The sequence below is a fragment of the Aspergillus lentulus genome (genome assembly GCF_001445615.1).
Source record: "Aspergillus lentulus DNA, contig: Alt09, strain: IFM 54703, whole genome shotgun sequence".
NCBI classification, from domain to species: Eukaryota; Fungi; Ascomycota; class Eurotiomycetes; order Eurotiales; family Aspergillaceae; genus Aspergillus; species Aspergillus lentulus.
The window spans coordinates 2,732,786-2,753,698 of NW_028322117.1; the positions used below are offsets into that span (position 1 = coordinate 2,732,786).

The 20,913-nt window shown below is 50.7% G+C and overlaps 6 protein-coding genes across 6 annotated transcripts; 4 read left to right on the forward strand and 2 right to left on the reverse strand.

Moving 5' to 3' along the window:
• Positions 1-468: 468 nt before the first annotated feature.
• ALT_5714 (tRNA (adenine-N(1)-)-methyltransferase) lies at positions 469-1,977 on the forward strand (the record flags this gene model as incomplete). The annotated part of the gene is made up of 4 exons (XM_033554515.2): positions 469-574; positions 639-785; positions 848-918; positions 979-1,977. The coding sequence occupies 4 exons, from the start codon at positions 469-471 to the stop codon at positions 1,975-1,977; spliced, it is 1,323 nt and encodes a 440-aa protein (XP_033410406.2).
• A 713-nt stretch (positions 1,978-2,690) lies between these two features.
• ALT_5715 (CCR4-Not complex 3'-5'-exoribonuclease subunit Ccr4) lies at positions 2,691-4,804 on the reverse strand (the record flags this gene model as incomplete). Its single annotated transcript, XM_033554514.2, has 2 exons — positions 2,691-3,880; positions 3,946-4,804. 2 exons carry the CDS (start codon positions 4,802-4,804, stop codon positions 2,691-2,693), a joined length of 2,049 nt encoding a protein of 682 aa, XP_033410405.2.
• Positions 4,805-8,543: 3,739 nt separating this feature from the next.
• On the forward strand, positions 8,544-12,355 carry ALT_5716 (uncharacterized protein; the record flags this gene model as incomplete). Its single annotated transcript, XM_033554512.2, has 4 exons — positions 8,544-9,683; positions 11,236-11,527; positions 11,774-11,943; positions 12,002-12,355. 4 exons carry the CDS (start codon positions 8,544-8,546, stop codon positions 12,353-12,355), a joined length of 1,956 nt encoding a protein of 651 aa, XP_033410403.2.
• Positions 12,356-15,101: 2,746 nt separating this feature from the next.
• ALT_5717 (putative ubiquitination network signaling protein acrB) lies at positions 15,102-18,226 on the forward strand (the record flags this gene model as incomplete). The annotated part of the gene is made up of 2 exons (XM_089599952.1): positions 15,102-16,851; positions 16,914-18,226. 2 exons carry the CDS (start codon positions 15,102-15,104, stop codon positions 18,224-18,226), a joined length of 3,063 nt encoding a protein of 1,020 aa, XP_089455829.1.
• Positions 18,227-18,920: 694 nt separating this feature from the next.
• Positions 18,921-19,829, reverse strand: ALT_5718 (flavin reductase family protein; the record flags this gene model as incomplete). Its single annotated transcript, XM_033554510.2, has 2 exons — positions 18,921-19,711; positions 19,778-19,829. The coding sequence occupies 2 exons, from the start codon at positions 19,827-19,829 to the stop codon at positions 18,921-18,923; spliced, it is 843 nt and encodes a 280-aa protein (XP_033410401.2).
• Positions 19,830-20,219: 390 nt separating this feature from the next.
• Positions 20,220-20,729, forward strand: ALT_5719 (mitochondrial 54S ribosomal protein bL31m; the record flags this gene model as incomplete). The annotated part of the gene is made up of 1 exon (XM_033554509.1): positions 20,220-20,729. One exon carries the CDS (start codon positions 20,220-20,222, stop codon positions 20,727-20,729), a length of 510 nt encoding a protein of 169 aa, XP_033410400.1.
• Positions 20,730-20,913: the final 184 nt, after the last annotated feature.

Consider the following 20,913-nt stretch of genomic DNA (forward strand, 5'->3'; position numbering starts at 1 on the left):
TAGGTCGAGTCAGGATAATAGATGGCTCAATGGATTGAGAACATGAATCAAAAAACTAAAAGAAAGATATCCCGCGGGGGGAATCAACAGTTATCTACTGCCCCGCGCATCGGTCAGAATGCAACTAAACTCGATTTGACTTGACATCTTTACTTTACTTGCTTCACCATCCGCACTTGAGTACTGGTGAAAGAATTACGCATAATAATTGGGTGGTTTTTCGATGCTCTTCTGGGCCTATTAATGCGGAGGCGCTGGATTGGGACAATGGAAATCCCCCAGTCCCCACGCGCCCCTGTTTTGATAAGTGGACAGAGATAGATAAGTGCCGATAGCGACAAGTCCGATAACCGTCAGAAAGTTTTGATTCTGGCCATTGCCAAAACCCCCGTCGCAATTGAACAACGGATTTTCTCGACATTTTCCTGGTTCCTTTTAATCCCCTCTTCTATCGGCAAGCAGTGTCGGATGGCTCGTCTTTTTCAATCTCTGCGCCGAGCTTTGGGGCTGATTCCCTCAAAGCCCGTCCCAAAATTTTCGGGGTCAATTGACACGAATTTCTCTTATTTTAGAGGTACAGTCCACTCAGATAGTCAATGCCTCTTGTGCCTGTGTATGCTGATCAATGTTCGTGTTAGAGGGGGACAGAGTCGTTGTTCATGGCAAAACTCCATCATTAACGAAGCCCCTTCGGAGAGGGCAGAAGACCGATGTGCGACGAGGAGTACTGGAACACGATAGCATCATCGGCCAGCGAGTACGAGATCTTGTCAAGGCGCACAAGGGTAGGTCCATCTGAGGCCCTTACCCATAAGAAATATATAGCTAATTCACCGTCGCAATGCAGGCCCTGACTACCGACTCAGCCTTCCGACCCTCGACGAATATGTTTCTATGACACCCCGACTCGTCACACCAGTATGAGATCAATCGCCATTGCTCTCTAGTCCAAACTCCTACTCACGAACGTCCCAGTAGATCTATTCCGCAGATGCCAACTTGATTGTGTCCCTCCTCGATATCCACGTCACTCCCCCAGCAGAAGGATCCCAGGAACAGCCACCGTTGGAAATCCTCGAGTCTGGCACAGGTCATGGCTCCCTAACTCTGCACCTCGCGCGCGCGATCCAAGCAGCCAACTCAGTTCCACCTCCTCTCCCACAAAAGTCTCAGATCCAATACCTGCAGGGACGACCGATCCGCCCCGGAACCGACGTGGAAAAGGCAGACCCCAAATCAACCAGCAACACCGCCCAAGAATCACCAGACGAATCCGCCGAGCAGCAAACTCAACAACAACAATGGGACACCTGGCGCGCCCACCGACGCGCCATCATCCACACCGTAGACGTCTCCCCCAAATTCTCCGCCCACGCCGAGAAGATCGTCCGCGGGTTCCGCCGCGGAATCTACGCCGGTAATGTCGACTTCTACGTCGGCCACGTAGAGAACTGGATCGCAGTGCAGAAGAAGGCACGCGCATCGAGTTCCCTTCTCTCGAGCAGCCCCACAGTCGAGCCGTTCCTCTCCTACGCTATCCTCGACATGCCGTCCGCACACCTGCGTATCCCCCACGTCGGCCCCATCCTGAAAAGAGACGGCATTCTGGTCGTGTTCATGCCGAGCGTGACCCAGGTCGGCGACTGCGTGGACCTCATCCGACGGCAAAAGCTCCCCTTCATCCTTGAGAAGGTCGTGGAGCTCGGCTCTGGCATCAGCAGTGGTCGGCTCTGGGATGTGCGGTTCGCCGTGAAGAAGTCGCGTGCGGACCCGTCCTCGTGGACTGAGGCCGCGGACTCGGCGGAGGCCGAGGAAGACTCTTCTGACGCTGGGGTGGAAAGCGTGCCTGCTGCTCTCGAAGAAGCTGCAAGGCAAGAGGAGAGCGTGCTGGTCTGCCGACCTAAAGTCGGGGCCAGGATTGTGGGTGGAGGTTTTGTCGGCGTGTGGAGAAGGATAGAAGATTCGTCGAAGGAGTAGCCTGTTTTCCCTGTTTCTAGGAACATGTTAGGATACCGGATATCCATTTGTGACAGATATTGCATTGCATCCCCATCATCCTCCTGCACTGTACAATACACAGCTAGAAATGTATACTATCTTCATTCCTTACTTGTTTGTAGGTCGTAGGCGGTACAACATCGTAAACTCATTCAGGTAATCTCGCTTATCTACAATCACACCAGCGATTGATAATTCAAACAGCAGCAAGCCGGTCCTCTAGCTTCTAGAGGCCACGGCATTTATTCATGAAGTAGCGAAATCAAAGACGTACACGGTAACGATGATCCCCATTCGCCCAGATTGAGAGGATGAAAAGACAGGGCGATGTTATCCCGCTACCTCAAGCCGCATTCGCTGCCTATGGCGTCGATCGTGACTAGGCGCGGCTGAGTTGACAGTGAGGTGACAGCACTCAAGAAGACACCAAAGGCGCAGAAGATCCAGGAGTAGAAAAGGATACCGCGCAATTGACGACTAATTTCCAAGAACATGACAAGCGAGTTCAATTGAGCAAGTGCCCTCGGTTGACAGCAAAAGCAAGGAATGTAACCACAGGAAATGTAGAAAACGACAGAGCAAAGCAAATAACAACACCAGAGATACACGAGAGGACCCCAAAGTTTCCGAAAGAACAAGACAAACCGGCTACACAAACACCAGTCTCATGACGTTCAACATGCTCCATTCCCTCAATTCCGTTGCGGCCCAAAGTCCGCCTCCACAACCTTACCCTTTTTCCCTTTAACTGTAAACTCCGCCAGCAATGCGATATGATCACTTGGAAAATGATAATTAGGGAATCCGGGCACCCTCTGTAGATAGTCCTTGTCCACCTCTCCGAGTAACGCCGAAACATGAAGCGAGTTTGAAGAATACCAGATATAATCAAGGATATCTTTGAAGTCTGGCGTGTAGTTCGTGAAGGGAAGTTCGCCAATAGCTCCATATGCGGACTTCAACTTGAAAGGATGCGTCATACCGACTTTGCTGAGATTGCCGTAAAGACGCTTCTCTAAATCCGGGTGCTCCTCGTCGAGCCGACCGTGCGCAATTAGATTGTATGCTGCAGAACCCGGAGCCGAGTTCAAATCTCCACACATCAGGAGAGGGATCTGATCGCCACTGGCATATTGCATGGACGGCGCCGGTTCCTCCAGAGGTGGCGTTTCTGATTGTCCCTCCTCTTTGGAGAATCGGAAAGCCGCCTTGTCGGTGCACGGGGGCCATTTGGCATACGTCTCCGACAATTTGGTGAGTTCTTCCATCAGAATAGCCGTCTGAATCAGTTTCACATCCTTGAACGCTGGATCCCAGTAGAGATGGGCATTCACGACAATGAACCGCGAACCGGTCTGCCTGTTTTCAAGGAATACGACAACTGCAATATGATCCTTCTGCCAGAGTCGGTTATAGATGTCGTCTTGACCTTTTGCATCTGGGCGCCGCACGGCTGTCTGGCCAAAATTGATCAGCTGTTTGTCGAGAAGGATGAACTTGCTGCCCTTGAAGAAGGTGGCACATCCATCCACGCATTTGGCGTCCTCCTCCTGCATTCCCATAGCCCTTCCTCGTGGCCAGTAAACACCCTTGTAATCATTGTAAGCCAGCTGTTCCCGGAAATATTCATTATAGCTTCCTTGGTCGATTTCCTGAAGACAAATGATATCCGAATCGTGAGACCTGAGCTCGTTCAAGATGAGCTCCCTTCTAAACTCCCAGGAAAGAACGCGAGCTGGGGCGTAGCCGTAGTGTGACTGAGTCGCGGAGGAATCACAGAGTGTGTTGTATGACAAGACAGTAACTTTGTCAGTACGATGGTTCGAGGAGCTGGCGGTTTCGTCGAGGACAATCCAGTCCCGGTCCGGGGGTGGGAGGTGAACTGCCATCAGTGTCAGTAGACTTGTGCAAGAAAGAACGCTTAAGAATATCTGCAATTCTACTAACCTGGCATCTCTTCCTTGAGATATTTGATCAAAGCCTTGGTACCGTCTTTCATGATGTGAGACTTCAGGACATCATTCAGTGGGTTGCCCTCAACGCCGAGTGTTTCCAGCCTGTAAAGGTAGCCCATCTCGTAAGGAAGTGTGCGGATATTGTTGTCGAACAGGTAGAGCTTCTTCAGATTCGTGAGCATGCCGATCTCCTCTGGGAGCTCGGTGAGGTCGTTGCCTGACAGGTCCAAGTGATTTAATTTCCGAAGTTGCCCTATGGTAGGTGGGAGGGCTTTCAGCTTGTTATGATTCAGATACAATTTCTCCAGGAAAACATAGTTGAACAGAGACGTGGACAGCGCGCGCAGTCCCTGTCCGCCGAAATCCAAGGCGTGCCAACCTTGCCGTGAAGATGCCTTGGCCTTGACCACCCCGTTCTGCCCGTCAGAGACTTGATCTTGTGTCTCCGGTTGGCTAGGGGCAATCTGGATGCCCTTGGCTTGTTGCGCGACAGACCGGGCATGATAGTGGGGAGAGCTGGCCTGCCGTGATTCCGCGGCCAACTGAAGTTGTTGCTGCCAGTGCTCATTCATCGATTCGTCAATATCTTCGTCAACATTAGTGTGAGCCCCATTTTGGATGTGGCTCGGGGTAAAGTGGGGAGTCGCGGAAGTTAATGCCCCGCTCGAGAAGTTGTGTTGGTGGTTGACGTTGTGTGAAGCTTGATTGTGGTGCGTGTGGTGATGAGGTTGCTGCGTATGGTGCGGGTGATGACTCTGCGACTGAAACTTTGGGATCTGCATGCCAAACCGCTGATGGGCTTGGCCGCCATTCATCATGACATGCTGCCCTTGATGAGTTTGGCTGTACATGTTGAATGGATTGAGAGCCGCGGTCTGACTGAGAGGAGGAGATCGGGAAGGTGAGGGAGTATCGTGGTTGAACTTCAGTCTTCCAGTGGGTGAATTCGTCCCGTTTCGTGCGATATGTCGTTGGTGAGAGTGCTGTTGTGGTTGCGTTTGAAAGAAGAACTGCCCGGCCCCAGGCTGCTGGAACCTGTAGGTACCATCTGCCATTTAACGTGGCAGATGAAACCGTGAGCGGGTTGCTTGAAGCGAGGTTGTGAAGATGCTCCGAGTCGACGACGCAGGGCTGAGAGTAGCAGAGGGAGAGAAAGGAGGAGTCGAGGATCGAATAATGCGGTCTCTCCTTCTCTTCAACATGGGGTCCTGAAGCGGAACCGCCCCCTAGATAGTCCTTCCGAAGTATTGACTGCAGCGGAAATCACCACGAACAGCCTCCTTCCTGTCTCTAGTATTCGTTTATCCGCCGACCGAGCAAGCGATTGTCAACGATAGGGGCGGGAGAGCGGGCGGGCGAGCAAGTCACAAGCGCTGAGGGAGAAGGTCCCGGGCAATGAGCCTGTACCAGATGGCTATCAAGGCTCCAAAGTGTGAATGGGCCAAGGAGATCAAAAAATGCGAATAAGTATCCTTATCGATTGATGAAGTAGAAGCATCAAGGGTCTGGTTGAGATGGCGGTTCCGTCGCCTTGATGCTGCGAAGTGGTTTGCATCGAAGGCGGGAGTCGTATGGTCACGTGATACTATGCCCGAGAACATGATTCGCCAACAATGACAGGGCCAAGACCAGCCCAACACGCCAAATCTCCAGCTTTCCCCTCGACACTTGGCTTCAGATCTTTGAAATAGATCGCATCAGCGCTATATTAATTTGTTCATGGGTCTTTTCAGGTTGTCAAACGCAGTTGAGTCGCACGTATGGCTTACTGAGACGAAAGCGATGATCGAGGCTGTTTGCGCATCGAAGACTACGGACTTGTGCTACACTACTCCATACGTCCTCGATTTTGATCCAGTATGCTCGCCAACAATTTCTGGAACGCGGAAATGTCACTGCCATCCTAGAATACATACTTATCAATACAAGGAATAGCCTGATAGTTCAACCTCACCCTACAAGCATGTATGCTGTGCGATGTTGTAGGCATCCCACCATAGCCTCTCCGGGTTCTCAGTACACCGTCGTGAGCTGCTTAAAGCGCTTTATACTTGATCGACCTTTCCTGGTAGTATTTTTGCTTAGAACGGGGGCCTCAGTGCACCAACATCAACCATCGAGGACAGAGGCCGATCAACATTGCTCAGACGCCGCCCCCAGTACGGCTTCACCGTAGTACTTTCTGACCACGGATGTACTTGTCTCGTCTTCAGCGTCGCGTGAACAAGAGAACAACTGTACTATGTGCTAGCTGCAGAGGTCATAAGTTTACTATTATCCGAGCTTGCTTTGCAGGAATGGAAATATGATCGGACTTTTGCCAGTCGTGAATCCTTCACTGCGCATGGATGGGTAGTTGATACATGTACGAGACAACTGTACTCGAGGGCTGCAGCTGATATCAAGTCCGGAAATGGTACGCCATAATTTGACTGGATGACTAAATATGATGGATAAGACATCGTGCAGATGGCGTAGTCAGCTGTTGGTTCAATGACAGGAAGAGACAGACAATTATTGCACATATTTGACAACATGTCAATTGTTAGTATTGTAATCAAGGGATAGCAGAAACTACCACGATTAAGGAGACGAGGACAATCCGAGTCGTCACGCGTCAGTCGGCCATGTTGATCGCATACAGTATGCCAAGATAAGTCAAGAATCGGAGAAGCATTCTTATCCAGAATGTCTGGCTTCAGATAGGGAATCGTAACCCCGGTATATGGTAATCGTCCGTGGATCCTTTGAACAGCTTTCTATCTCATCCTTCTGTTCTAAGCCCTTCAAGCTATGGAGCAGATACCCGTAGATACTACCAATCTGTCTGAGCGCCTAGGTACTGGTGCTGACGACTAGTGTACTCAGAACACAATGTGACCTGTGCAGGCACGTGTACATATTGCAACGGACCGCCACCCGTGACTTCCATCTGCAGGAGCCCGTCTGGAGCCTGGTCGCCGTTTTCAGCACTGGTGGATAGATACATCGGATAGAGGTGTCAGATTTTGCACCCCATCTGTCACCGGATGATACTTCCTTATGCATATCAAGATAGGCTACAAGTACCCAGTTGATCACATGTAAATTATAACACGTTGGACTATTGTGCTTCTTTCGTATTTGTCTCTCCTGGACTTTCCTCAGGCACAACGCGGTGACAATCGAGATTCCAATGAGAGAACTAATATCCTGAACTAGAGCCACTAGTGTGACTAGACTCATGTAGGCTGTACCGTACCTACGTTAGCCTGCCCGGGAACACAGACCAAAGCGTGTTCTGGTTGGGCTGGGTGTCCGTTACAGTTGGCAATCTGCATTACCAATTTCCGTCTTGGGTGGGAAGTTGGTTCTATGCTTTGAATATTATTGTCATTATTACAAGGGGAAGAACTTGTTTCCTTGAAAATCTCTACCTCTTAATTCAACGGCCATTCATCATCGAGTTCCCGTTCGGACGATCTCTCCTTATGGGATAGACTGAATAGGTAGTATTACTCGTTTGAGAGCGTAGTCCACCAGACCGGGTAGTACAATGTAGTATCAATCATGAGATGATCGACTATTGCGGTTCCATTGTTTCATTTTGTGTAACATGGTCGGTGCTCCTGCACCTGCATTCAACACAGTATCTGTGTAGTAGTTTGTACTAGTGTGTAGGATGTACTTTTACTAGCAGTCCCTGCAGAGTATCAGTGCAGACTATCTATTTATCTACAGCCTCCATTGTCTGGAGTCTGGATGTGTAACAGAAAAAGAAACTCAAAAACGAAGGGAATGAAAGACAGAGAGAGAGCCCCTGATAAGTTGATGGGCGTGGGCCAGCGGGGATATCTGATTCTAGCTAACGGAGTCGAGTACGTAGGGTCAGGCTTGGAATTCCGCCACACACGGAGTATCGCTTTTTTCTCCGTTCAAGACAAGGACCGGGTAAAATGAGAATTATGACGGTGGCATCCTAGTTTAACATCAACAATAATGGTCAGATTGGTTGTTTTGACTGTGTCTTGGACTGTCTTGAAATCTTGGTCGTGTCTGGAACCGTTCAGTGTAGTATTCCCGTTGAGTGGTAACTACGGAGGAGTAATTTAAACGACGTTATAGTTTCTCCTTTTAGTCTTTAGACTCCCGACGACCGACGAGAGTCCCAGTCTCCCAGACCTAGGTAAGAAAATCTTAGACACTTTTGTCGGAGTCATCCAGTGGAGTTCGACTGCCGATTTTAGGATCGTGGACCGGACGGAGACTTGAGGCGCAATTTTGCGATGGTCTTTGCCCCCCTCCTTCTCATTCATGTCTTTTAGTCCCATGGATCAATCTCTCTTTCTCCGCAGTCCAGACCTGCTTCAATTAACTTACCTGAGCTCTCGTTTCTTGCGTTGCCCCTCCTGTCTCGTCTTCTGCTGCGACGCTTGATCCTTTGTCTGTTCCTACTGTTCTCACACCACCTCCTGTTACAATGGTATAATCACTCCGCTCAATTCTCCCTCCTACAGTGATTTCGAAGGGGGCCGGAATGCATATAGCTCATCGCAGAATTTCGTCATTTCTCGACTGCTGAAGAAAAAAGATAGAGCTTCCAATTCGGAAATGGACATGATGCAAACTACCTTCACCCCCGTGGCCTCCGGGTCCGACCTTCATTCCACCCTGAGCTCGACTGCTCCTACGTGGGCAGGCACTTCGACATCCTCCCTCTCGTCCATGAACGACTACACCTCCTACCCCCTCGTCCGCCAAGGGGACCGCACCTATCTCAGAGACCCCGAAAATCTATACCCCCTGCCAAGCGACCTGCCAGAAATTCACCGCCAGACATTGCGCTCCCTTATGCTCATTCGTGTCTTCGGAGGCCCTTTTTGTACGCCATCGCTAAACGAGCAGCCCCCCAAAAGGGTTCTCGAGATCGCATGCGGGTCGGGGTTATGGTCCAGTATGTGTCATGACTATTTCAGCCGTCGCGGCCATCGCAACATCGCCTTTCACGGCATCGACCTCGTCTCAGTGGCCCCCGATTTGCGCAAGAAAGGTGTGAACTGGCATTTCAAGCGGCATGACCTACGCAAGCCTCGCCTGCCGTACCCGGACGATTACTTTGACTTTGTGTTCATCAAAGACGCGGGAATGTGTCCGTCTAGTCCAGCACAGCAGGCGTCTGGCCTCAGCGAACCATTGCGTGTTCTCAAGTCTGGAGGAATTCTGGAAGTATGGGATTCTGACTGGGTATTTCGATCACTGCTTCCGAATCCCGCCCCAGCTCGCAAACTAGCTTCAAGAGAGCAGGAAGTCGCGGACAGCACCGCGACGTATACCTTTTCACCAGCCACACCCTTCACCGGAGCTCAGAACAAGTTTCTCCAGGATTATAATTCGTGGGTCGAGAAAGCCTTTGATCGCCGAAAACTCACTGCTATACCATGCGCCACAATTGGGTTGTCTTTCAATGCCGAAGTTGACATCCTTGAAAAGGTGGACAGTCGTCGTATCGCCATTCCATTGGGTGAATTGCGATGGGAACGTGAAGGAGGCCGCCCACGCAAGCAATTGACCGCGGAACAGATGTCAATCCGACGAACTGCACTTCTGACTGTTATTCAGATGATCGAAGGCATGGAGCCAATGCTCATGGAGGCCAGCGGCAAAAGCAGGGATGAGTGGGACAGGTGGTGGACCGCGATGATAAACGACTTGTTTCAGAAAGGAGGTCTCGCGAGTGGAGAGTGTCTGGAAGTGAGTGCTTGGTGGGGTCGAAAAAGGTAGACCCTGCTTGACGAAACTTCCGGTGGAGTCATAAAGATAAGGAGGCTTTGGTGTTTTTGGATGCCAGAAAAGTCCATCAACTATTGCTCACGACCCTAATTGGTGATACCCCCAAGTCTATTCTGTGTTTTCATTTGTATATTTTCAAAACCTTCATCCAGATTCAGGCAGCGCCACTGTATTTATTTATTCTCATACCTCTGTTTCAGCGTGCGGTACCGCTTCAGATAATACCTGGTTTGCTCATCAGCATCATGTCTGAAGGTTCGGGTGTGTGGATGCATGATATGAACGATCTCCTCATGATAAACGGTGGTCCAGTAGTGGCTATCCTAGAATATACGTAATAACTTGCTCTTTTGAATCCATCCTGCTCGAAGTTTGTGTAGAGTGGTGTGTGGAAGGGTAGGCTCTCGGAGTTGGTGGGTGGTGGGGGTAAAGGTAGAGTCCGCGTTCTTACATAGCTTCAATCTCTGATGCATAGATAATCAGCCGCTGAAACTTTAACGCCAGGGACATCCAGATTTCTGGATACGAAGACTTCAATCATACCCTTTTTTACAAAATGTGCCCTCGCTATCCCCGTCCGGATCTTTTCTTCGTCGGTCAGATGCGCTTGGCCGGAAAACGCTTTGTGCAGCCTTTGCCTGAAATAATCATATCCAAGAGGGTATTCGCGTCCGATGTAGAGGAGTTCTGCAGTATGTGAATTAGTTTCCAATGGGATGAACGAGTATAGTTATTCGAAGGAAGGCATTTTGGTTCAGTGCCGAAATAGCGGAATGGACGAAACACAGGATGCAGAGCGAATACCTTTGTAAATATTGATGACTTGTCGACGGAGCTCTGGATTCGTCATTGTTATTGCATCGACTCAACAAGGAGGGTCAGCGTCAGGGTGGGATGGCTGCAAGACGTTGTCGGGATGTTGTTGTTCTGCGGCCGGGAGATGTCGGTGACGTCGTTTGGCGGGCGGCTTGATATTAAGTGTGGATTAGGGACTACCCAGCATACGGCCTCGGCTGGATTTCCTTCAATCAATCCGTTTAACTTTTTATATAGAGTAATAATTGTTAGCAGAAGGCTCGAGCCTCAATGGTATATGGTTTCTTGCTTATTGCCGAGGGATTTTGCTCGAGATGATGCGGAATATATATAGCTGATGCGGTGCGGAGAAGCTTATTATGGAAAGAAGCAATAGGACTGCTCTTCAGATTGAGCGTGCTTAGACCACCTTTAAACTACTATTTCCGATGCTACTCAAGAGTAGTGCTGCTCTACTTCCCTGGATGACAGTCACTAGCCCATTGACCCGGCAACCACATCATGTTAATATCTTCGGTTTCGGCATTTGTGAAGGTGGAGAGTGGGGGGAGCCCGGGGTTAGCCGTCTCCCCCATGCTTCTTCAGTCTCATTGAGTATCAGTGGGAAGTAGACCAGCAACAATCCTAGAATCTCCCCTATCCCTGTTGTACATATTCCAGCTGAACGATGATCGCAATCCATACACTCAAAAGACAGCGCCTCACTGCGATCACGTCTCAAGCCTCAAGTTGCTATCCCCGGTTCTTCTCGATATCGCCCATCTCCCGGGATGCTCGCTCCTCGGCTTCGAAGCAACCCCCATCTAAACCCCACTCCATTGATCCGCGATGGCTTACCATGATCAAAAGACGGATTGGAAAATGCATGATGTTCGGCCTGAAGCCGCCACAGGTCAAGGAAGCAGGAGATATTCTTCAGCGCATTGCGCGGGATTGGCGCGAGCTGATCGCCGGCAGTGAGGGATATCTGACAGATGAACAGAGGAGAGGTTTATATCGGCAGACGGTAGCTTGGGGAGAAATGGTAGGGCCTATGCAAGCAAGACTCTTGTAACGGAACTATGCTGATGGAGCACGTTCTGCGCTGGCAACAGGATAGCATGGTGAGTGCTGCCCGATTCACCTGTCGTTTATACTGAGATAAACTGACCATTGACCAGGGTATGTGGACTTTGACCCTTTCTATAATTAAAATAGCTGCAGATGTAGCTGAGCTTTGTGACAATGCCACCCAGGACACGTCAATAACGTCACGTACCTCCGATACGCCGAAACCGCACGGGTATACTTCATTCGCAACATCGCCGTACATATAGATCCAGCACACAGGAAAGAATGGATGAATCTGGTCAGCCCAAAAGGAGTTGGCGTCATTGTCCGCAGTCTCAAAATCGACTACAAATTCGTACGGGGACATCCCTCTTTTTGCTCTGATTCTTTGCTGACGAGTGCGCCTGCTGCAGCCCATGACGTACCCCGACAAAGTCACCGTGTACCACAAACTAGTCCACGACCCCTCGGCTCAGCAGTCTCAATTCGCGTTCGACCTTCAGGCTATGATTTTATCCGAAGCGCGTCAGCGACCTGCTGCCCGCGTGCATGAGGATATTGTCGTGTACGATTACAAGCAGAACAAGAAGACTATCCTGCCGCCATTTGTCGAGGCGCAATTTCAGACCATGTGGGATCTCCAAGAGCGAGCCAGGAAACACTGGCAGCAGCAGATCCTTGATATTGAGACGCAAGTCCGCAAATTGGAGGTGGAAAGCTGGGATCGGGAGGATGCTGTCGAGGATATGGGTTCTGCAAGGAAATGAAAGCTTTCGCTCTAAGGTGAGATGGCTCGCTCAAGGTCTTTATTCTTATATGTTTTAGAGTGTGTAGAATTCAGTCCTGAGCTAGGACAGCATAGACAGGCAATGGAGAGTGACAGAAGCATGAACTGTCGTCTTCGACGGGACCTTTCGTCCCTGTGTGTTGCCGTGCATTGTCGCGTTTCTCAAAATTATGCATGGGATTTTCCACTGGTGCCCAAGGTTTTAACTAGTAGAGGTGTGCAATCATGGGATGCTTGTTATCATTGCCATGCAGGCCAAACCAATACGGCGCGGGGTGAGCATTGTTACTAAATGATGTACATGGATCAGCACAAGTTTAACAGATGCAATTCAGAGCGAAAAAGGCAACCCGACGCTTGTGACGCTGCATCGGTTTATGCATTGAGCTCTGCCGTTCAGGCTGTTGCCCTTCGTTGATAAGGCTCGATTTCGACGAGCACTGAGCAAACAACCAAGGGACTTGCAATTGTGTCTACAGTCCCCGTATATATAGGTATAATGGGTACCGAGCCATACAATGTTGTACCAGGGAAGGGTAGGGCGCCATACACAACTGTCGTCTCCGCTGAACCATCATCGTTGTACACCTAGGTCCGTGGATTTGATACTTTACCTAGGTAGATTTACGCACGAACAAAACCTTAGTATCATATGACACTCAATGGACCCGGCGCCGGGGCATTTCCGACAAAATCCCAGAATAAGTTTGGCCCGATTATCCTCTTTAGGGTAAAACCTGTCGATCATTCATTGTTATTCCCAGTTTCTTCCAGTTAATCCAATTAAGACGGGCTTAAGGAAGATTGATTGACAATCAAGAATCAACAGTCATGTAGGCAATATTCTGAGTGCAGAGATCTTCATTTACCTCTCTACTTGTTTGGCTATCATGCACCGAGCCATACTATGACCCTAAATACAAACGGTCAACTCAACCATCGGAGTCAAGAGCTATTGCTCGAATCTGGTGAAAAAATCCTCTGCTGTTCCAATCTTTGACTACCAGATCAGACGTTGTGCCCTTTGTAGCTGTCGAACTGGGAAAGTCGACCCCGCTCAGAAAGCGGAGGATTTGATCGTCGGATGATCGACCTGCTTTGAATGACTTTGAGCACAGCATATCCCTGTGCACGGCGGCAGAAGATAGCTTGACAGAGAAGCGAATATTTGTATGGCCAGTTTTTGCGTCAGTGAGGGGTAACTGGAAAGTAAGCAGTAGGTCATGTACCATGGGCCGTGGCATTGTTGACCTATCAGGCAGCAATCTCGTTGCGATAGATGCTGGACACGTAGTCGGTCTAAGAGCAGTGAAAGATGAGTGAAATAAGGCCGAATCATTCCTGTTCATCTCAGACATAGTGGACGCATGTATATCAGCTAGTCAATATCTTGGCCACACAAGTACCGTAGTGCCAGAGGACTTTGAATCCACTATACAGTATTCTTAAACGATTTGGCATCAATCTGATGGAGCTCGTCTTGGACAGATTCTAGACCCTGAATCTATCTGTTTTGGAGGTTGATTATAGAGGAGTAGATATCACGGGAGGGTTGAAACTTGCAGGAGTTTATCGGATAACCGCCAAGCTAGAAGAAGCTTACCCCGTTACCGTCGTAATCATTCTGAAACAAGCGTTATGCAGTACGGAGTAAAATAGGCAGATCTGTTTATGTCAGATTGACTTGTCATAACGCAGCCACAATACGAACAAATGAGAGCAACTAGAATATGTCAATCTGAATAGTGCCATTTTGCCCCGTATTCATTCCTTCTGCAGGAGTAGGACAGTACATACCAGTAATCGACTCCATCTCTGGTTGAAGATCCCAAAAATAACAAACCTCGGCAGCCAACCGGAATGAAACGCTGCCTGGGTCTGCTCTTCCATCAGCCCAACTGGTCAGGTGATAATGTCATCTATAGGCCGGCCGCCTGGGATCTGCTGTACTGTATTGCGTATTTCCAACCAATACGCGCCAACTGGTCAAGCAGGTGCCATTTAAAAGTCGGTAACTTGTGCCTCAGGCCACAGACCTTTACCCTTCTGGGGCTTAGTAGACGCGGAAGCCTTACTGCCTTGGGCTGAGGGTCCTTTTTCTCTCCCAAACTTCCAGTAGCAAATCTGGCTGAGTGGCTTACATTGGCTCAATCGTCTGCTCTTTTCTTTCTTTTTCTGGTCCGGTTCTGACGATCAGTTCCAACCTTCCTGTGAACTAGACTCCTACTGTAAAAAGGTAGACTAGATTTCCTACGAGGCTACTCTCTCTCTCTCTCTCTCTCTCTCTCTCTCCCTTCCCGCCTCGTTTCGTCTATCCAGATTCCGAGAAAACCAAACCAAAAAAACCTCCGTTCCTTTTCCCTTTCTCTTTCCTTACCATTCTCTTCAAACCCGCCCCTCCCGCCACGCTATCTCAGCCCTCAGTTTCTCATCCTGTCTTGTCTTGTCTTGTCTTTGTCTTTTCCTTTTTCTCTCTTCATTTACCATTAGTCCTCTCTACCGCCTTTGCGAGACCCCTCTTGTCGTTCCTTTCCATCCCGCTCCCGCACATATTGCCAACCTGATATATCGCCATTCTCCCTTCCTGCTCGCCCCTTCGAAGTCGTCCTTCCTCCATTTTCCTTTTTCCTTCAAAATTGTCTTCGTCTTCACTCACCTGCCTGGTCCAAGTCCTTGGCTCTAATCTGCCAAGCTGACTCGGACCTGGGTGTTAGGCTCCTCTGTCGATGCCACGTTCATCGGCTACGGCTAGGAAGAGTCATAGCAATCGGCATGAGAATGGCAGCGCAAATACAGGGAAAAAGGTGGCTAAACAGAAATCCAATGGACATCTAAACGGTAATCTCAACGGCGGCTCTGCGTCCAGTTCTCTTTCCTCCTCTCAAGTCGATCTGCCATCGTCTCGCTCTTCCAGCGATCCGGTCATCCCCACAACGACCGCAGCATCGACCAAGCTCAACGAAACGCCGGATAGCTCCAAGGGGGATTGCAATGCGCCTGATCATCTGAACGGATACGCCAAGGGCACTGCCGACATGTCGTATGTGCAGAACAATGGTGTCGCCTCGCAGACCGGTGGCGATGTTGCAGGACTGGCCTCGCGTCGTACTGAGAAGTCAGCGACCGGTGCCAAGAGGTCGCCTTCGAATGCCTCAATTAACCCTCTCCAACTCGCGTCGACCATTCTCAAATCGTGCCCCATGTACGACACGATCGCGATCTTGATCTTTCTGCTCCAACTTCCGCCCATGGTTCTCACCCTGGTTCAGTTTTTGTTCGCCTCTTTGACCTTCTTGCCTCCTAGTGGTGCATCGGCCGGTTCCTTGACGTCCAATTTCGACATCTTCCAAGGCCCCGCCGGAACTCCTTCCCTTGGTACAATGATTGCAATGGATGGATTCTGTCTACTCATATGGGGCTTGTTCATGTGGACCTGGGCGCAGAATTTCGCGCTGGACTTGGCCCACGTTCAGGTTGCCATCACGCTAGGTGGAGGAGGATTTGGAAAAAACGGGGGGGTGAACACCCTCTGTGTTGGTATAGTTTTGATAATGCACCTTGTACGGAGCAAAGGTATACAGGATTTTGTTATAGGTCATCTTCTTTCCTCGAACATCATCAGTCCCGATATGTTGTCGCAATATTCGCATCTTTTGCCTACTGAGTTTCGACGCACGGAACCGCAGACGTCGCCGAGCTGGATTCGGAGTCTACTCGCAGTCCATATACTGGCACAAGCTGGCACCGCCATGGCGAGACGGTCAATGGCGAAGAACAGAACGCCTAATCCTCCTCGTACCGGCAAGCGCATCGACACGGAAGCCTCCGCCGGCTCGCAGACGCAAATCGATTCTGCCTTCGAGTCAGGGGCCAGTGTTTCGTCATATATCGGTGCTGATGGGCAAATTGTCACTCCGACAGCTCACAAGGACGGTAGGGATCGACTAATTTCGGCAAAGAAACGCAGGAGACAGGCAAATCAGGTGCGGAGTCGTCAGCCGTTTTGGGCGGCACTCGCAAGCACTAAGATAACCGTCATGAGAGAATATGAACACTCTAGGACTTTGTCGAAGACAGCTCGCGGTCTTCCCATGACCGAGGATGATCTTCAAGGACTTTCCCTGGACGATGGGCTTGTATGGATTACAGAAATCGACAGTTCAACGATAAAATTTGCGGCTGGTGACTTTTCTTCGGCGGATGATTCGAGCGGTTCGGGAGCCTGCGAAGCTGGATGTCTAGGAAGCGAGGATATGGAACCCTTCTACGTGTGCGTGAATGGAGCCCTTTGGGCCACCGCCACAATATGCAAAGTGCAGGATGCACCGAAAGGATCGAGTATGGTACATTGGCGGGGCGAGATTTCTGGTCTGGCCCCCAATTGTGCTTACACTTGCTCGTTTGTGCGGAGCGATACCGATGAGGAGATATGCGTCATTAGTGTCAAAACTCCTGCGACCAATGATGCGGAACAAGGTAAGAACGACCTCCTGCGGATCTTTCTCACGGTGTCGAGCTTTACTGACTCTTCAAAGCAGCAGTCTCTTCGGTGTCAACTCCACCGCAGCCATCGTATCGTCCTTCGTCCCCGACCACTACGCTGAAGAACTCTATCGTCAACGCTGAAGCCAAGTTGAATGAGAAGCGGTCTCGGCTCAGAAAGGCCAAAAACGATCACAAGCTTGTTATTTCAAAAATCCGGAAAGAGCTTGACAATTACAACCATCGTTTACACAGCGGAACAGATGAAAACAGGCAGAAACAACGCTCCCTGCAACTGGAAAGGAACATTCGGCAAACGGAAGAGGCCACTGCCTTGCTTGAAGACCAGCTTGACAACCTGGAGAATGTCCCCAAGGAAGAACTTCGAGAGTGGTCGGATCAGAAAGCCAAATATGAACACGAGCTGAGTCTGCTAAATTCGGCAAAGGAGCAGCTCGCCTCTGCTCGGTCCGCTGTTGCCCGTGAAGTGTCCTCATTGGAAACTGAGTTGAGCTCTGCGATTCAGAGGCGGGAGCGTCTTCAAAGCCGCCGTACTAGGATCAACGAACAATATGAGAGGATTGTCTCTGCTAATGCGCAAGGGCTCAATGAACGCGAGCGTCGCGCAGCAGAACAATTTGCCCGAGAGCAGGACCAAGCAAAACTCGAAGCAACTTTCAACGAGCAGTTTGCTACTATTGGGCAGTCTGTGCAAGAGTACCAGTTGCGCGCACAACAAATCTGGCAGCAATGTGACGCTATCGAGCAAGCCATCCAGCAGCAACACCAGCAGATGCTCTTGGATCCTGGTCCGTTGACCCCCGAGGGTAATCTGCCCGGGACGAATCCGTTTTCCGAGTCGGCCTTGCCACTCGGCGCATTGACATCGACTGCTCCGAGCAACAGATCACTGCTAGGGCTCAGCTTCCCGCCTTTGAAGTCCAGTCCCCTTCAGACCGCGTCTTCTCCGGTTGGTGCGTCGTCTTCTCACCCCACGAGTCCAGTGCAGCAGCCGTCGTATCTCAACTTTCCAACTTCCCCCCTAGTCAATGCTAGCTCTCACCTCGATTCTGACTTTGTCTATCGTGACCGATCTTTCTCGAACCGTTCTGCCCGGAGCAGCCTCTATGGCTCGGACTTCATGGACTCGAGTCGTCGTCAGCCTTTCCAGCTCGACTTGTCTGAGCTGCTTGCTGACAAGAGAAGCCCGGGATCCGATAGCAATAACGCTCTGAATTCGGGCTTGAGACCTGTTTCCAGCCCTTTCCAACGGGCGGGTAGCCGTGGAAGCGGTAGCGGAAGCAATGGAAGTGGTGGAAGTGGTAGCGGAAGCGGCAGTCCTAGCTCTGTGTACGGTAAAACTAACTAGGGCATGGGTGGATTCAAGAGGCTCTCGCGAAGTCTTCTGTGCGGGTCCCAAGGGTACTCCTGGTTGCGTGTGTTCTGTCTCCAATTTCTGCTTGTGTTATTCTCTCGGTGTGATGTGGTGCTTGATGTCGAGAGGGGGTCCTTGTTCTCTCCGACGTCTAGTGCTCCGCTCAATTTCCGTCGCCTGAGAACAGTCGATCCTGCGTCCTTCATCCTGTGTAGATTTCTTGGATAAAAGAATCAAAAAGCCTACCATTTGCCATCACTTGATCGTTGTAAAGTGTCCAATATCAATATGTCGGTCAATGTTCGCGGTGCCAGCACGCGACCTGCCGTAGGGAATCTGCCTACCGAGAGTCGGCAGTGAGTAGTATGCCAGCGTAGTCTGGTTTACAAAACCGACGCTACAAATCCGTCAACCTGGGAAGGTGTGAAAAGATAGATAATCTGTACATTCTTTCCGCGTCTTTTCGATAAGTGCCTTTCCCTCCCCCCCCTCGTCCGCACTCTCTTACATAAAAGGGGAACTCTATGTACAAAATGGCCAAAAATGTGTATATGCGGCGCAAATCTTGAATGACACACCGCGCGCTTCTGACGGATTGGATTCACCTGTCAGCCGACGGTAGGAAGCAATTATATGAGTGTGGGCAGTCATGGGTCCCAGTCGAAACCCATACTCTAGGTTTCGAAAGTTATATTTCATGGCCCATTTCCCAGAATTTAGTATTAGCATATGTCAGGCATAAACCCTTTGCAGAGCCGGAAGATACGGACGTCTCCGCCTCTGACTCAGGAAGATGCCGCAAGAGCGCTTGCACCACGGTCCCGACGACGATGGTGTGATCGTAGACCTCCACACGCTGAGGATTGAGCTGGCACTCGAACACAAACGGGAAGTCCTCGACACTCTCCTCCTCGGTGTTTGTCTGGCTGATGGCTCTCCGTCGCAGGATGGGTAGTGGTCTTGTAACGGATCCGTCGGCAGAGACATGCTGCGCGAATTCAAAGTCTCCCTTTCCGCTTAGGAGCGCCAAGTTCTGGTTTCCCCTGGAGAAATCCCGGGCCAGGGCTGCGGTTGCTGGGGTCGGGGCTAGGAGATGGACGAGGAACCGGCCCGAGGACTGTAGGGCGGTTAGGGTCTCTGATGGACGGCGCACATTGAACGAGATGACGGGCGAGGGATGGAGGGTAACCGTGTTGAAGGAGGAGACGGTCATGCCGCGGAATGCTTTCTCGATGGGGCCCTGCGGATCTGTGGCTGTGATAATGGCGACGGGGTAGGGGACACGGCGCATGAGCAGGCGGACTTGATCGGTCAGTGAAAGCGCGGGGCGGGCTGATGCCGGCTTCTTCGGTTCACTGCCAGCTTGCGAAGCTGGAGCTGAAGTTCCGTATTGTCTGCGAGGCCATGGTTGCTGAGGTGCTTTGCATCGGACGGGGAAGTTGGACAGTCGGTTACGTAGAGCTTGTATAGATTGTTGCTCTGGTTATATTTGGTCAGATGATGAACAGGTGACATGTGTAAGGAATTAGGCCAAATCTTCCATACCAACTCTGATACTTCTGGCCGACAGTACGGATAGCGAATATGGCAGCTTCATCCCGCCGATGATAGAGCGGACGGAGCTCTGGGCGAGTGGAGCTCAGGGCGAATGCACGAGGGAACGATCAGAGAAAAGACCATAAAGGCTCTTAAAACTCATCCTGAAAGCCCAGCAAATCCTTCGATAGTCTTCAATTGATAGCCATTATCACTTCGGCAGCAGATTATATCCACCCAGAAACCTCCGCGGCCGCGGACGATGAGAAAACGCAGCGGAGGTTTACTGCTTACATAACCCCAGATCCATGAACGATCCGCGAAATTTCTCGGCCAAACCCATCGACCGATAACCATCGCAACAGTGCTCGTGCTACCCAATTCAACTTAAAACCCAGGAATTTAACTATCCTCACGCTGCATCCCTGGTTTCCCCTATCAGCGAACACAAATGTCAATCCACATCCCCCTCCGCCGCAGCGCGGTCAGCACCGCCCGAGTCCAGACATCCACCACCTACATCTGCTCGCAATGTCGACATGCCACACTCCTCCGGCGCCCCAAGCGCCCCTACACCTTCACGCAGCTCATCACCCTCTCCGACGGCAGCACCTTCACACACCGCACCACCTCTCCGACACCCGTCTACCGCTCGACCCGAGACACGCGCAACTCGCTGCTCTGGAACCCGTCGTCCAGCAAGCTGATGAACGTCGAGGAGGATGAAGCCGGTCGACTCGCTGCCTTCAGAGCCAAGTTTGGACGGAGCTGGGATGCGAATACGCCTGCTGAAGGAGAGACGGATACGAAGGCCGCTGCTAAGGGCAAGGAGGCGGCTGATGCCGATGCTGCTGCTGCTGCTGAGGCCGCGCTGGCAGAGGAGGAAGACGATAATTTGCTTGACCTGATTAGTTCGTTCGGACAGGAGATGGAGCAGGAACCTCCGAAGAAGAAGAAATAGGTTGATCCGTTTGGGGCTGAGGGTGCGGTGGATTTGAGTGTATGATACGCAACGGAGGGCGGATGGCTTCAACGCAATCTTCATCTGGGATTTATGGTGCGTTGACTGGAGGAGGCCGCCTTCGATGTTGCACGGAGAGATTCTTCTATTTTATTTCTGGCTCCACGGTTTTTGTTTCCTCGTC